Below are 15,377 nucleotides of genomic sequence, written 5' to 3' on the forward strand. Positions count from 1 at the left end.
ATGGGGTGCAGTGCTGTAAGCCAGAAGTCGCTTGTCTCCCAGGACAGCACTCTCCACCTCCCCCCCCTTCCCCAGCTCTTACATTCCTTCCCACTTCTTCTGCAAGGGTCCCTGAGCCCTGGCGGGGATGCCATAAATGTCTGACTAGTCCAATTCAACTGGGATATGGAACCGTCATGTCCTTCATCATGCCTGTCTCCAGAACACGGCTGTTGGCAAGTCCTGGGGTTGTTTTTCCCCCTCTATTACAAAACTCAAATGAGGAACTGGATAAAAACAGATGGGAAAACGTCCCTCGGGACATGGGTAATAGCCTATGATTGTAAACACACATGTGAGCAGCATTTTAGCGGGTACATCATTCACCCAGTCAACAGCAGTGACTTCTCCACTGGAACCTGTGGCTTCCTGGGCACAGGGTGTGGCCTAATTTCCCTATGCAGAATCTAATTTACCTCCTGTGGCGCGACCTTAGGTCCAATCAGAAAGCTGGTTCCATCCATAGCCACTCACACCACCGCACTAGCGAGCACTTCCCCTGGGAAGAGTGCAGGACCCATAGCTGGGTATACCTCTAGGCCTTGATTCTTTTTTTTTTTTCTTTTTTAAAATATTTTTAATGATCTATTTATTTATTATATATACAGTATTCTGTCTGTATGTATGCCTGCAGGCCAGAAGAGGGCACCAGATCTCATTACAGATGGTTGTGAGCTACCATGTGGTTGCTGGGAATTGAACTCAGGTCCTCTGGAAGAGCAGTCAGTGCTCTTAACCTCTGAGCCATCTTGCCAGCCCCCAGGTGCACGTTTTTTTTGTGGCTTCCCCAGTCACAGCTATAAATCTCGCAAAAGTTCCACTTCACCCCGCTTTGCAGCCCTGGAGAACTGCTCCCCCACACTTGCGTCTTCAGGTGTGCGCATGCGTCTCTTAACTCAATCTTCAAACAGACAAAACACTCTATTTTTTTTTTTTTTTTTTTAAGCTGAGGACCAAACCCAGGGCCTTGCGCAAGCGCTCTACCACTGAGCTAAATCCCCAACCCAAGACAAAACACTCTAGGGTGAACACTATACTACCTGGACCCTCTTCATCTTTTGCTCTCCCCCCCAAAAAAAACAAAACAAAAACCAAAAACCCCAAAACAGGTCATCCCCTGAATGTCTCCTTCTCCTTTATCCAGTTCAGCAGCTAAGTGGGGAAGCCGGAGCAGAAGCCGCCAGCCTCGTCTCCCTTTCTGCAATTCCTCCCTTACAGCTGCATGCTCCCTCCAGGCTGCCCCTCCATAGATGGCTGATTATAACCCATGGCAGCATCCAGGCCGTCTCTAGATGCTTGCTCACTCCTCGGCCCTGAGGCATCACTCCCAGGCACCCAGGGCTGGTCATAGCTGTGCTAGACCTTCAGCCATTTAAAAACAACCCGTACTTCCGGGGTCCCCACCCATCAGGCAGGGGAGCTACTCCACACCACCTGGAAGGTGACTGCCAACTCTGGACTTCCCGACCAACAGCCCCTGCCCCGGTGGGCACACCTCAGCTACATGTTTCACTACTCAACCCTGTCCACGTCCCTGCCACTGCTCCCACAAACCCCGTAGGGGCAAATCCGCATGTCAAGATTTCCTCGGCAAACAAGGCATCGCCCCCTCTGCCGCCCTGACTGGACTTAATCTGTTTGTCTCATTCATTCTCTGTATCAGGGACACCACCTCTGCTCTTCCCAAACACCTCCCCAGTTGTTCCCATTCTGATGACCACACCAAGTGTTAATAAAATCTCTTCCCCGGGGGAGACAGCAATGTCTGCCTTCTCCTAAGGTCCCAGTCACAAACTGAGACATGATTCCACCGAAGTTCATTCTGTGAGCCGGTGGGCTTGTTGAGTATCATTACAGAGCACAGATGAGGGTCGTTTAGAGGGTGGGGTTGTCGCAAACAGACCACACGGCAAAGTCTTTACCCAGCACCCATGAGGTCACTCGAACCCAGCCTGCATGATCGTTTGCAAGGGGGCACAGCTGAATGTCCCCAGATGGCGGCTGTTTGGTTCAGGGGACAGTGCTGTGCAATAGTGTTCGACTCCAGATAGGAACGGAGGTGAGTGGCTTAGGCGTCTCCTCTGACCATGATGATGGAGGCATACAAGTGTAGCCTTAAAGCCAGGCTGTGCCAGGTACAGACCAGCTGAGGTGTGTAAGCCAGCTGAGGAGGTGTGCAAGCCAGCTGAGGAGGTGTGTAAGCCAGCTGAGGAGGTGTGTAAGCCAGCTGAGGTGTGTAATGTTCCCTCTCCCAGACAGGGTCTCACTATGTAGCTCTGGCTGGTCTGGAACTCACAATGTAGACCAGGCTGACCAGGAACTCACAGAGCTCTACCTGTCTTGCCTCTGGAGTGCTGAGATTAAAGACATTTGCCACCAAGCCTGGCTTTCAAAACTCTTTTATTTATTTAGTGAACTGTTTGTTTACAGGCAGTTTCACATTCTGAAGCCCAGGCTGCCCTGGTACTCTCTATATAACACAGATGGCCTCTAACCCATGGCACCCTCCTGCCCCAGCCTTCTGAGAGCTGGGGTCACAGCTCTCTGGGGCTGTGAGGATGAAGGGGTGTTTTCAGAAAAGTCCCCGAAAGCAGAGAGACGAGCTCCCCAGAGTGTGGGTGGCAGGCCCCACTGCATAGGATGGGGTCTGGGAATTCAGGGAACGGAAAGGGAATGAGCCCCAGCATTAGCCAGACACAATGGCCAGCTGCCTCACACTCCTACCATGACCATGCCTTTCCTGCCATGATGGCAGCGTCCTCAAATTGTGGACAAAAACAAACCCTTACGTTGTTTCCATCAGGTGTTGTCCCAGCAGTGGGGAAGGAACAGTCCACCCACTTTAGTGCCCTGCAGCCAGAATAGGGGTTGGCAAACCCTAACCCAGACACGTGGCCTGTGAGTTCAGAAGGGTTTTTAGCATTTTCAGATGGTTGAAGATAAAATAAATCATCCCAAGCGAAGCCAGGTCCACCCTGGGCCCAGCCGTGCCTGTCTGCTTAGGGCTTGTCTGCCGCAGGAGAGCTAGGCTGGAAAGATCTCAAAGCCTAAAATATTTGCTGAGCAGGGCTGGCAGCGCTGTGTGGTTATTCAACCACAGCCTCTACACCACATTGAGGGCACAGGAAAGAAAGGAGAAGGAAAAAAAATTAAAATAGGGAAATTTACATATATCACATCCAGAAAAGAACCAATTGATTACGATCAGCAGTTCCCTCTCCCGGGAATGAATCTCAGTGACATAGGGTGATAAGGCCCCAATGAGGCTGACCAAAAAAAGAAAAGAAAGAAAAAAGAGACATTTCTATTTTATGTGTGTGCCTAATGTCCCAAGAAGTCAGAAGAGGGTGTCCGGTCCCTTGGAACTAGAGTTACAGACAGTTGTGAGCCACCAGACTCAGGAACCAAACTGGGAACCTAAACTTGGGCCTGGGTCTTCTGCACAAGCAACCAGTGCTCTTAAGTGCTGAGCCATGTCTCCCATGAAGCTGGTTTTTAAGTGGAAGGAGGTTTGTGTGTGTGTGTGTGTGTGTGTGTGTGTGTGTGTGTGTGTGTGTGTGAGAGAGAGAGAGAGAGAGAGAGAGAGAGAGAGAGAGAGAGAGAGAGAGAGAGACTGATTGATTGATTGATTGATTGATTGATTTCAAACCTAGAGTTTAATGCAGGCCAGGCAAGGGCTCCACTCCTCAGCGTCATTCCAGCCTCTAAGACTTCTTTTTGTTCCCTGTGGAAGCTGGAAGGTCTCCTTGGAAGATGGGCAAAATAGAGGGCCGTTCACAGGGCAGGAGGAAGTGGAGCACTCAGGTCGCGGCACTCAGGTCGCGGTAGGAGCTGGAAAAGGCCCTGGTTCCTCGGCTTCGGCAGAGAGGATGAGTCCTGGGTGGGACCTGCAACTTTGACAACCCTGCCGAGCCTCTGCGACCCTGAGGTCGAATCCTGGGAGGGATGAACAAAGGACAGGTCAGGAAGCCCCTGCGTGTTTTCCCAAACTGAAAGCCACAAAGAAACGGTGTTTCACCGTTTCTGTTTCACGCGTAGGGATCGTCAAAACAACGCGAGACTTGAGCTATTAAAAACAACAACAACAAAGTAGGACCAGGGCATGCACTCTGGGGCACAGGAGGAGCTGACACTTGGAGAGGGACCGGCCCTTCGCTGCCTGGCCAGTGTGCACAGGACTTTGCCTCCTGATGGTTTAAGGAGCTGGAAGGTGAGATTCTGCACTCCTGGAGAGGGTCACATAAAGAAGCTTCCCAAGGCATGTGAGGACTTCAGGACCCCCTTAGAATCTCAATCCTTTTCTTTATAAGAGAGCATGTATCTTCAGTCCTCACCTCCCAGGCAACCCCGGTGATTCTAGTCCACTCAAGGACCCTGAGCTGGCAGGTCTGTGCTGGCCCACGCCTTTAATGCCAGCACTCAGGGAGGCCGAGGCAGGCGGATCTCTGTGAGTTCGAGGCCAGCCTGGTCCACAGAGTGAGTTCCAGGACAGCCAGCCAGAGCTACACAGAGAAAACCTTTCTCAAGAAACAAAGCAAACCAAAAAAGAACCCTGAGCTGTTCCTAGAGAAACACTAATCAGAACCACCGTGTGGCGTGCGCTGCACCTAGCCTGGGTTATGAACCAGGGCTGCGGACCTGATTGTGTGTGAGCTGCTGCTGGGTAGGAACCACAAACCACCCGGAGGGCGCGAGGGAAATCAGATCTGGCAGAAGCTGGACCATTCTCCCCTCCCAGACGTTAATCCCGAGAGGGCAGGGAAAAGCCGCCCAGGACAAAGGCGTTTACAAGGGCCTTATTTATAACCGACCTGGGGAGGGAGGCCAGCCAAACCCACCACGCGGGCCGCTCGTAAATCCAGGCATCATGCCGCAGCCGCAGCCGAGCGTGGCAGTGGCCTCCCTCGCAATCCACCGCGCAGGCTTCGGTAGCTCCGGGGGCGGGTGGGGTGGCATGGGGGTGAGCCATGAACCTACCATCCGAGTTGACTGTGGAACTTTCGGTGACTTCATTCATCTTCGTCTTTGGCCCTCCAGCATCTGGCAAGAGAAGAGGAATCCATCGGTGAAGATGTTGGAAAAGCTTCCTGGGGCATCATGGGTGATTCTTCCAAAACCAGGAGTTTGGATGGGAGCCGATAACGCAGACACATATATAGGCAGAAACACACTCGGACCATCCAGCAGAGGCTCCAGCTCATTCTCTCCTCTCCCTTACGGTGATTTATCAGGGGCCTGGACTGCCTGGGAGTATGGTCGAGGCGACTGATCTGGCTCTGGGCAAATGTACTGAGGGCATTTTTTTTCCCCCAGGCAGAGCTTGAGTGGTAAGAAGGCTCCTGCCTTCGTGCCGGCCGGACGGCCTTGGGTAAGTTCAACACACCGGGCCATAGTTGTCAGCCAGCCCTGTGTGGAGGGGGCTCTGGACTCACACGGACTTGAGGTCCAGACACTGTCCCCACTTCACCTGCCAGGGCGGGCTCAGAACTGGGCAGGGCGGCATCCTCTGCCACCACATCCCACACGGGAGGCCGCCTGCAGCCCTGCTCCGTGCAATGAGTGGCGTGGCTGCGGACGCAAAGGCTCACCAGGCAGCTAACTGCGCAGGGACGAGGGGGACTTGTGAGTGGGCCTCTGTCCCCGGGGCTGGTGGAAGTCAACACAAACCTCAACCAGACCCGTTCTGTCTGATGAAGGGGCGCTTCTACAGGCCTGCTGGCTGCCCACGTGAGGGCCGCGTCCACGCAAGCCGAGCAGGGAAAAATGTGTGAGCAGGCCGGCTCAGTGCGGTGGAATGTGGCTCTGTCGATATGGAGTGGTTTTGCACTTCCTTGCCCTTAGTCTCCCGAGGGGACCTCAGGGATGTGAGCGGTGCAGCCCTCTCTGGCCTCTAAGAGCGCTGCACGGCCCGCCTTAAGCTGCACGTGGCAGGGCCCCGGGTGGATAGCTGCTCTGACCTCCCCAGGGGAGCGGGGTGGTTTGCAGGGAGTTCACACTTGAGGCCTGAGGGCGGGTGTTCCTGGCACATCAGCGAGCACGCGTGGGCACCGACTAGGGCAGCGGGCACATTCGGGCAGGGCTGCGGCCCGGCCGCCAGGGGGCGCGCCACACCTTCTCCACTTCCCCCTAGGCTGGGAGCCTCCTGCCCTGCTGAGGGTCCCCAGCTTCTCCCCATGAGACACAGAGCCCACGGCCTCATTAGCAGTGTAGTTTGTCACCGAAAGGAGTTGCCACACTCCTGGGGTATCTCCGTGGCTGATTCCTAGTTGTCGCTAAGAATCCACTTCCCAGCTTCCCGTGAAATCCTGGCTGTCCTCTGGGGTCCCCAACTCCTCTGCTTATTCTCTGGAGTTAGGCTCCTGGGGACAAGGGAGAGCAAGCATCTTTAACCACAAAGACCAGGCAGCAAGTGCCACCGCCTAGGGATGCCAGAGGACGAGCTTGTAGCCTCACCAGTCACCCCAACAGCTAAAGGGCCTGCCGTGAAGACTTTCTGCCTTGCTTTTCCAGCCCACGCACAGAACAGTCCCGGAAACAGCTGCACATGGCTCCACGGAGGTTCACAACAGACAGACGCTACCACACCAGGGTGGGTAGGCGACCCGCTCTGCTGCTCCTTTCTAGAGCTTAGCCTGTGCACAAAGATGCCATTTTCCAACCTTACGGCCCAGGCCCAGAGGTAAACAGGCCGCTATTCCCCCAGTAGGCAATTTGCTCTTGGTTTTGTTTTGGGGGTTTCTGCTGCGACCTGCCAGCTGGGAGTCCTCAGGAAGGAGGACCTGAGGGACACACCTGCTGTGGAGAGGACCGACTGAGGTCAGCATGGGTGGGTGGCCACGTTTCCAGCCAGCGGCCCTGCTCCAAGCCCTTGGCTGATCAGTTTCTCAAGTCGTTTGTAGACCCCTTCCCTCCCAGGCTTTGGAGAGAAATCTCTTCCCCGCCCTGGCTCCCCTTTGGACTTCCTGGTCTGCCCCCTCCTCCTCCTGGTCCTGGGGAAGATGTCGGCTCTGAGCTGGCCCAGATGGAACTTTTAGGAATGAGTGGGATCCCAGCTAACTGCAGTTGAGGCAGCTAAGGTTTCTGGGCCCTTCCAGGCAGGGCTCTGCCAGGCCTCCTGAGGTCTTCAGAGCAGAGTGTACCACTTCCTGGAGGGACTAGCTGGAGCTGCCGCCTCCACAGCCTTAGGTGGGCACGTCTGTTGCCCCCAAGAGGGAAGCACCCGGAAGGGGCCAGAGCTTGCTGCTCAACAGCCAGCCCAGAAAAGAGGCCAAAGAAATTGACTGGCCTCAGTGTCTCACCTTAGAAAGGGACTGCCGGGAGCCTCAGAGCCCTTTGGGTGGTTACTACCATGTCCTTGTTTTGGCATAAACGTGACCATAGGCAAGCCTGGATACTCCGCCAGGGGCTGGTTCCACGCTCACACAGGTGACAGCGTGCCTCACAGACGTCACAGAGCTGGAGGACTACTAACCTTCCACCCAGGCACTGCCGTGGGAGCTGCCGTCATGGGGACCTTGCTCCCTCAGTGGCTCCTGGGTCACCAAGTTCTGCCTTCTCTGGGCTTCAGAGAGCCAGAACCCACGTTCATTTTCCTCAGGCTGTGCGGGCAGCCTAAGGACACCTAGAAAGAGCCCATGTCACTCAGCATAGAGCTTCCAGAGTGGGGCGTGGATTCAGTGGGACACAGCCACTACCCTCTAAGGGTCTGCGCTCTCATGTGACTAGGGTCCGGAACCCTGGATCCCAGCTTTGTCAGGAAATGGAACCTGGGTTTGGGATTCCGGACTCACCTCACGGCTCCCACCCCCACGCTGCCCGTGAAGGATGCAGGGTAGATGCTGGCAGAGAGAACCATGGCTCCCCCGAGGCCAGTCTGCAAAGATGGACAACCCCACTCTGCCCCCGGGACAGCTCTGAAGGAGCGAGGCATCTCTGGGCTAAAGTCACCAGGAACAGGGAGGGGCCATACCGCCACCAGCTGTATCCTCTCGAGATGGCTCGGGCCTAAAGTGATGAGAGAGATTCCAGGCCCTGAGCATGCTAGGGCTAGGCTCGCCTGTCCGTCCCTCTGTCTCTTTGTCTGTAACTTGGGGGGAGGCACACTGCACACACCTGCCCCTCTTTCCCCAGGATGGCCTCGGGTGATGGCCTCGTATTTCCAGCTTCCACCTCATCCATCCAGGCTCCTCCCCGTCCGGAAGGAAAGGCATCTAGGTCACACAGAGGCCAAGGCAGAGCTGAGTGGGATCCAGACTGCCTGGGGATTATCACTGTCCCAACACAGGCCACCGGCCAGCCACACATCTGCAGAGACAGGCTGGAACCATCAGGCTGGGAGGGCCCGCTGCAGGAGGCCTGTGGGAGGGAAATGCTTGCCTCCCCCTCTCGGTTTCCTTATCTCCCTGCTTCACACACTTTCCAGGGCCCTCAGAGAGAATCAGAGCCAGGGTCACACCTGGGAAGGGGACCTGTCACCACCCCTTCACAGCTCAGACCTGCCTGAAGTCCACGGTCAGTCGGAGGCTGTTGGCATGCGCTGTGTGCCAGGTGTTCAACACGTGTGTGCTTTCAGTTCGACTCTGAAAACACTGGGTGTTACTTCTGTTCCTGACGAGGAGATCTTAGGTGCTCTCTTCCTCTCCCTCCTCCTCCTCCTCCTCCTCCTGCTCCTCCTCCTCCCCTTGAGTCAGGGCCCAGCATGGGGAACAGAGTAGGGGAAGCCACAGGCCTCACACACGTTTCTCTAGCATGGAGGGCCAGATGGGACACAAATTCCCCTGAGCACACGGCTCCAGGAAGGAGCAGGGCACACACAGCCTGGCCCCTGGGCAGTGCTGGCAAGGACCCAGAAAACAGCGATCCAATGAGAGGAGCCCTCTGCGCTCACCTGAGTGCAGAGAGAGGGCCGAGGAGGGCAGAGCTGGCCAGGGGCTGGAGCAAGGCCCAGAGCTCTGGAGGAGTGTGAGGTAGAAAGGGGGATCGGTGTTCCTGACAAAAAAGCCAGGAACTGCCTGAGCTTTGGGCCCAGAGCTCGGAGGGGCTGGGAACCTAGAGAGATGCAGCCAGAGCGGCCAGGTGAGAGGCGCAGAGGCATGCCCAAACAAGAAGAGGCTCTGAAACCGTTTGGACAGCACCAGGGAGCCGCAGGGGGATTTCAGCCATGTCAGATTCAGAGTGGAAGGATGCTTGGTGCGAACCAGTTAGCAGGGGCAGGCGTGGCCGGACCACGGGGACTCAAGGGATGGAGTGGCCTGGAGAGGGCAGTGGCTGCGGGGGAGGGAGAGCCAGGCGGACTGATTCTAGATGAAGGGGGGGGGGGGAATGGGCAGAGCTAGCCTAGGACTGCAGCGGAGAGTTAGGAGCCTGACCGGAGTGCGCTCGGGCAGTTAGTGGGGCCCTCGCCCGGGGAGGTTCGGGTTCAGGGACCGATCAGAAGGCCCAGGCAGCTGAGAGTGAAGCTGGGCTTGTGGCCCAGGTCGGGGGACACCCCGGGAGGACAGAAGGACCGGGGAGGCAGGGGAGTCACGCAGAGGCCCAGCGAGTGAGTACGAAGCTGGGCTCAGCACAGACAGATGCTAGCCCCAGAGAGCAGAGGGAGGGCGCCGTCTCCAGGTCGCCTTGGGAGGCTCTGCGGCCGGGGGATGCCGGTCTCGGGGGCAGAGGGGCGCGGGCGGCGCGCAGCCGGCTCTCATTAGCGCGGGCCGCCGGCTAATCAATCCCAGGCGGGGGCTCCCGGGCCGAGTCCGCATCATGGAAACTGGCCGCGCGCCCGGCGGAGCGATCGGGGCCGTCGGCGGGGCCGGCCCGGGCGCCTCTCCGTCGAGGGCGCGGGCGGAGGCGGATCGCGGGGTCCGGGGCGGGGCTCAGCCACCCCGCGCCCTTTCTCGAACCGGTTGGGGGTCCGCGGGGGTCGGGGCCGGGCCTGCGGGGCCCCAGGCGGGGGTCGATCCGTGCTAGGCCCGGGCTAGGCCGCTTCTCTCCGGGACCCCGGGGCCGCCTCCGGCCGAGAGCGGACGCCCCGGTCCCCGCTGCCCGCGGTCTCCCGGTGCCCCGGCCACGGCGAGCGGCCTCCTGGAGCGGCTCCAGCGTGCGGCCCCGACCCCGGGGCGGTGCTGCTCCGGCCCGGACGCGGCCCACGGAGGCCTCGGGCGGAGGAGGCTGGAAAAGAGGCCAGGCGGCGGGAAAGGGGGATGATTCATCCCCGGGAGCCCGAATCGGAAACACCGCAATCTGGGAACAGCCTTGCCTGGGTCGACGAGAGATCCGGGAGGACAGTCCGTCCGGCGAGGACCTGCGTCCGGCACTGGCAGTCCCCTGCCTCCAGCCCCGGTCCTAGTCCGGCCGTGGGGGGAGGGGGAGGCCTCTTCTGGAGGAGTGGAAAAGAATCCTGGACAAAGTCCGCCGCTGCCTCCTCTGCTCTGACTGGCTGGTCTCGGCCAGAGCGGTCTTCCCAGAGTCTAGCTCAAGTCTCTCCTGCTGCAGCTCCAGTGCTGGCTGAGGAAGTCTGCAAGGAGGGGGCGAGCAAGGAGAAGCCGGAGTCAGAGACACCCCCGGCGGCCCTCGCTGCGGTATGTAAAGCGCAGTAGGGGGGGAGGTGGGGGGCGCGCGCGCGACCTGCAGACCCAGGGCGGTCCGAGCGCCCCCTCCCCTGGTTACTTCGGGGCGGCCACGTGCGGGGGTGGGGTCGAGCCCGGGAGGTACTTACCCCGGCCGCGGTTTCGGGGGGAGGGGGTACCCGCGCGGGCGGGCGGGCGGAGCGCGCGCAGGCTGCAGGAGCCCCGCAGCCCCGGCTGCACCCGAGCCCCGCAGCCCCCTCCCTGCGCTCCGCCCGCCCGCGGGCCCGGCCAACGCTGGCTCCCAGCTCCGCTGCGGAAAACCCGAGCGGGGGCGGCTCCCAGCCTTGCGGCCGCGGGAAAATCCGGGGGTGGCCGCCAGGGATCTCCAAGCGGCCGGCCGAGGCGGCCCCGCGCGTCCCTCCCCCGGAGCCCGGCCCGTCGGGTCAGTGTCTGCCTCTCTGCTTGGCCCCGCAGAGCGCCCGGACGACCGCGCGATGACGGCCGGGAGCCCCGGAGACGGCGGCGCGCGCAGGAGCCCCGAGGGCCGCGTCTCGCGTCTGGGCCGCCGCCTGGGCCGGCGCCGGCGGCCGCGCTCCCCGCCAGAGCCGCTGCGGGTGCGGGCACGGCTGCGGCTGCGCTCGCCGTCGGGGGCGTTCGCGGCGCTGGGCGCGCTCGTGGTGCTGGTGGGCATGGGCATCGCCGTGGCCGGCTACTGGCCGGGCCGCGCCTCCCACGCCCCGAGGACCGGCCGCGCGCACGGGCCACACGAGCGCCTGCGGCTACTGGGGCCGGTGATCATGGGCGTCGGCCTGTTCGTGTTCATCTGCGCCAACACGCTGCTCTACGAGAACCGGGACCTGGAGACGCGGCGGCTCCGCCGGGGCGTGCTGAGGGCGCAGGCGCTGCGGCCGCCCGACGGCTCTGGCTGGGATGCGCTGCTGCCCAGTCCGGCGCGTGGGTCCCCGGGCACCGTCGCGGAGCCTGAGACTTGGGACCTGGCCCCGAGGCGGGGTCCCTCGCCCGTCCCGTCGGTGCGCAGCCTGCGGTCCGAGCCTGCCAATCCTCGCTCGGTGTTGCCCGCGCTGCTCCATAGCTACCCGTTGAAGGGCCCGGGGCTGCCGCCACCTTGGGGTCCTCGGACTCAGACTGGCCACGTGATCATCACGGTGCAGCCCTCTGGTTCCTGCATTGAGCACTCCAAGTCTCTGGACCTGGGTCTGGGGGAGCTCCTCCTGGGGACTCCAGCAGCTCGGGACTGTGCCCACCGAAGCTGGCCACGGCTTGACAGACTCAGCTTGGGTGGCTATGCCAAATTAGGAGGGGACTTGGGGGCCAGGGTCTGAGGTGCAAGGGATAACGTGCTGTGAGGCTACCAGCGAGGACCATGGGACCAGGACACCAGAAGTCCAGTGTCCACTAGCTGTTTCAGTCACCTCTGAGGCTAGGATGGATGCCGAGGTGACAGCAGCCGCTCAGGCTCCTGACCTGCATGTTAGAGCAGTGCCAGCTGCACCGGGCAAGCCTCAGGGGCATGTGTTAATGTGGACACCAGCATGATTCAGCCTCAGGAATTTCTTCAGCCCCTGTGGCCTTAGCCCAGCACAGGTACCCGAGAGGCTGCAGGCTAAGCCAAGAGCATCCAGAGATGCACCGGTACCTTGGCAAACTCAACAGTGGTGGGTTGGGATGTCTCAGGCTGGGACAGGCTCCCTCCAAGGTGGCAGTGGAGATGGACGTGGGACCTCCCGGGGAAGGTGGGCAATGAGGTGGAACGCAGACCCTCTGCAGCTGTCCGGGGCAGTGACTGCACCTCTAACCGCTGCCACTTCAAACCCATTCTTCCTGCAGCCACGTGGGCTGCCCCGGCGGGGATAACTACTGCCAGTGCCCTGCTCCTGGGGTCAGACAGCTCTCCTGGAGACAGGTCCGGCTCACTTTTGTCGCAACGCCTCTCCCAAGTTGGCAGAAGGCACCCGCCAGTTCTCAGCAGTTCCACATTCCGGAGCTGCATGCACTCGGGCCAGTACACAGCGGCTTCCCTTCTCATCTCCCCTGCCCAGGGTGAAGGTTTCATTTTTTCCCATGCTTTTGTTGGAAGAGAAATTTTAAAGTAGATCAGTCCTCAGAGTCAGGTCTTTTTGTTTTATTTTTTTTTTATGTTTATTGAAAAATGCCATACAAGAAGCAAGACCAAACACTCAACCTAAAACACGACAGCCACATCTGTCACTATGAAGGGTGCCGACAGCAGGCCTGATTTACTGCCTAACTCACCTAAGGGTTTTTCAGTTGGACTCTGCTGCCATGTTTTGTCAAATGTAAACAACTACTTGATATGATTCATAATTTTTAAAAAATTTACAAAGCTCCTTCATTTTTGTCATCAAAATAATAGATCTGAGAGAGATTTGTAAAAACAACCAACCAGGGGCTTCTATTTCTCATGAGCAGTGGGGATGCTGGCTAGGCCGAAACTCCAGCTCCATTTCTCAATGTGGGGCCACGGGCCCCCCAACCCCAGCTGCTCAGCGACCCCCAGAATACACTGCTGGCCTGGGGGAGGGTCCCTGGAGTTAGCCTCCTTGGGCCCTCAGCTTAGGAATATAGGGCTTGCTTTGTGGGTGGGTGGCAGAGATCTCATGTGGTTTGAAGGAAATCTACTTCTGAAGTAAAAATAAAACTGCAGTTGGGTTTGTTACTGTGGTGTGCCTGAGTCACTTTAGGAAAATTCCTGCCAAGTCCCTGACCCTGGAGATGGAACTCCCCTCCCCCCATCACTACGTCTACCTGGACTGAGTCTGTTCTTCACACCAACTGCAGAAAGAAAGAAAGGAAAAAAAAATCCAAACAATTACCATCTCCCAAGATCTGTTGCCAGAACCAGCAAAAGAGGGAGGGGGAGGCCTGGAGGGATGTCAGAATTCTGGCCCAATTTCCAGACAAAGGCAGCAGAGAGGAGCAGAGGTCAGGAACCCAGGTCTGAGAACCTGATGGGGATAGCACAGAGCACAGTGCTGAATGGGCAGGCGGCCCCTCTCTTCCTCCTCCTGGGTCTCAGCTCTTGTCCTTGCTAACCCCCCTCCCTAGCACAGCCTCCTCTGGCTCAAGCCCTCAGTCTGTGGAACCCAAGCCTGGCCCTCCTTAGAGCAAGCTGCCGTTGGTAACAGTCTCATGGGAGCTAAAAGAAAACGCACACTCAAAACCAGTTCAAAGTCGCTGAGTTTGTGTGAAGAGCACGCGGCCAGGAGGCTCCTGACGTTACACATGCTCACTGCCCTTCGGCCGCTGCTGCCGGGGACCCGCTGTCAACCCTCATGAAGTTCATTCCTAGCCTAGAATTAGGAATCTAAGAGGCTTCCAGGCAGATCTGTTTGTAGGAAGTAAGCTGGAGGATTACAGAGGCCCTGTTTTTTTTTTTTTGGGGGGGGGAAGTCCCCAAATTCTCACCACCAATTGGGGACATCAGGCTCCCTTTTAAAAACCAATATTTAGAAAAAAAGGAAAAAGGAAACCAAATCCAAAACCCACAATAAAACAAAGCCCCCCAAACCTGACAGACTTCTCAGGCAATGGAGGAGTGAACAGAGTTGGCTCACACCCACCCTGACCAGGGATGACCACCAGGAGGAAGACATACCCTTGCTCCTGGAGAGCACCCTCAGGCAGCTGCCTGTCCCCTCTTCCCTCAGCCACACCCCTTACCATGCCTGGTAGAGAGGAGGCCCAGGCTGAGGCTGGAAGCACTCTTGGTAGGGTCCTTCTGAGGTAAAGGCGCCACTCCCCTGGGTGAGGCGCACCCCTGAACAACAAGACCTGATTTTTAAAACCTCATTAACTTTTCTTCCTCAAACTGCAACTAAAAAATGTTCCACTGGCACTTTTGGAAGTGCCTGATTTTTCCGTGAGTTCCGGTCTCCTGAGATGGGAGCTGGGAACAATGGGGGAAGCTGTTTCTGAGGAGGGAGAGGGTAGCCGGGGAGGTGAAGGCCACAGATGCATTCAAACGTTCACAGTATGAGCTCTATCTGAAGCAACTGATGTCTCTGACCTAAAGCTCCAAACAGAAGGTGGGGGAGGGGGCAGCAGGTGCTCAGCCGAGGTCGCTGCCTCACCAAACACCCTGCACAGGGAGGTCCTGTTTCTGGGGTCTGTGACCAGGGCATCTGCCCTGCCTGGCATTCACTGGTGCATAGTTTCTGTGCCATCCAGGGTATGACGCTGGAGGAGGAGCAGGAGGTCCCACTGAGCTGGCTCTGGCCTCTACAGCTGACAGGGTCTCTGAGGGGTTCTGAAGAAGTCTGTGGATCCTGTCAGGGTCTGGGTTGGAAACGAGTGAGGAGAGGCAAGGCTGAGGGGTCACCAACCACCCCATAAAAAACCCAAAATGTCTTAAAAACAGTTCATAGACCAAAAAGTTGACAATTTCCGTATCACAATATAGAAAACATCTGTGGCATCTAGAAGAGTCTCGATAGAAATCCCAAATAGAAAATCAAGTTGGTTTTCTGTGGTGTGGAACAGTCTGAAGTCTGACTGCTGCAGGCTGGCTTCTTTATGATATGCTGGCTTCTCCTGGGTGGGGAAGGGTAAGGGCCAGGCAGAACAGTCCCTAGAGGGAAGAAAAGCATGAGTTTGAACCCCCACAAAGGAGCACGCTTCCAGCACCCCCACCAGGTTCTCCTGGCTGTAACATGGTGAGCTGCACTGGCTGTCCCCCAGCGTTCACTGCAGGCATTCGTTTATCTGCACTCCGCAGGCCCAGCTAGTTAGCCTGCCCCCCCG

General features: G+C 58.1%; 3 protein-coding genes across 42 annotated transcripts in view; 1 reads left to right on the forward strand and 2 right to left on the reverse strand.

The window, feature by feature from the left end:
- Positions 1–2,421: 2,421 nt before the first annotated feature.
- LOC143272005 (uncharacterized) lies at positions 2,422–8,685 on the reverse strand. 4 transcript variants are annotated; one of them, XM_076565301.1, is made up of 7 exons: positions 8,535–8,681; positions 8,152–8,249; positions 8,009–8,043; positions 7,511–7,660; positions 5,017–5,079; positions 3,689–3,975; positions 2,422–3,142 (listed from the first exon to the last, which is right to left on the reverse strand). In XM_076565301.1, the coding sequence occupies exons 2-6, from the start codon at positions 8,247–8,249 to the stop codon at positions 3,854–3,856; spliced, it is 468 nt and encodes a 155-aa protein (XP_076421416.1). In that variant the 5' UTR covers positions 8,535–8,681; the 3' UTR covers positions 2,422–3,142; positions 3,689–3,853. The 4 variants fall into 4 exon arrangements, with proteins under 4 accessions (XP_076421416.1, XP_076421415.1, XP_076421414.1 ...); XM_076565300.1 differs by having other exon boundaries at positions 8,152–8,685; XM_076565299.1 differs by having other exon boundaries at positions 8,009–8,249; positions 8,535–8,679.
- A 55-nt stretch (positions 8,686–8,740) lies between these two features.
- Positions 8,741–13,291, forward strand: Tmem200b (transmembrane protein 200B). 2 transcript variants are annotated; one of them, XM_076565296.1, is made up of 3 exons: positions 8,741–9,114; positions 10,522–10,607; positions 11,070–13,291. In XM_076565296.1, exon 3 carries the CDS (start codon positions 11,090–11,092, stop codon positions 11,936–11,938), a length of 849 nt encoding a protein of 282 aa, XP_076421411.1. In that variant the 5' UTR covers positions 8,741–9,114; positions 10,522–10,607; positions 11,070–11,089; the 3' UTR covers positions 11,939–13,291. The 2 variants fall into 2 exon arrangements, with proteins under 2 accessions (XP_076421411.1, XP_076421412.1); XM_076565297.1 differs by lacking the exon at positions 8,741–9,114 and adding an exon at positions 9,386–9,580.
- Epb41 (erythrocyte membrane protein band 4.1) overlaps positions 12,724–15,377 on the reverse strand; it is a 163,101-nt gene continuing 160,447 nt past the window's right edge. For all 36 annotated transcript variants that reach the window (XM_076565264.1, XM_076565267.1, XM_076565269.1 and 33 more), the window contains one exon: positions 12,724–15,204. The gene's annotated coding sequence lies outside the window, so the exon portion shown is untranslated. The remainder of the gene's footprint in view (positions 15,205–15,377) is intronic.

The sequence above is a fragment of the Peromyscus maniculatus genome, chromosome 2, assembly GCF_049852395.1.
Source record: "Peromyscus maniculatus bairdii isolate BWxNUB_F1_BW_parent chromosome 2, HU_Pman_BW_mat_3.1, whole genome shotgun sequence".
Lineage (NCBI taxonomy): Eukaryota > Metazoa > Chordata > Mammalia > Rodentia > Cricetidae > Peromyscus > Peromyscus maniculatus.

Bases quoted from the DNA above. Each gene is read 5' to 3' on its own strand.
- LOC143272005 (XM_076565298.1), bottom strand. From the start codon at position 8,249: ATGCCTTTCCTTCCGGACGGGGAGGAGCCTGGATGGATGAGGTGGAAG. The intron at 5,080-7,510 runs GTTAGTAGTCCT...TTCTCTTGCCAG, and splicing joins CGGCAGTGCCTGGGTGGAAG to ATGCTGGAGGGCCAAAGACG. The intron at 3,976-5,016 runs GTAGGTTCATGG...CATCCCTCCCAG, and splicing joins TTCCACAGTCAACTCGGATG to GATTCGACCTCAGGGTCGCA.
- Tmem200b (XM_076565296.1), top strand. From the start codon at position 11,090: ATGACGGCCGGGAGCCCCGGAGACGGCGGCGCGCGCAGGAGCCCCGAG.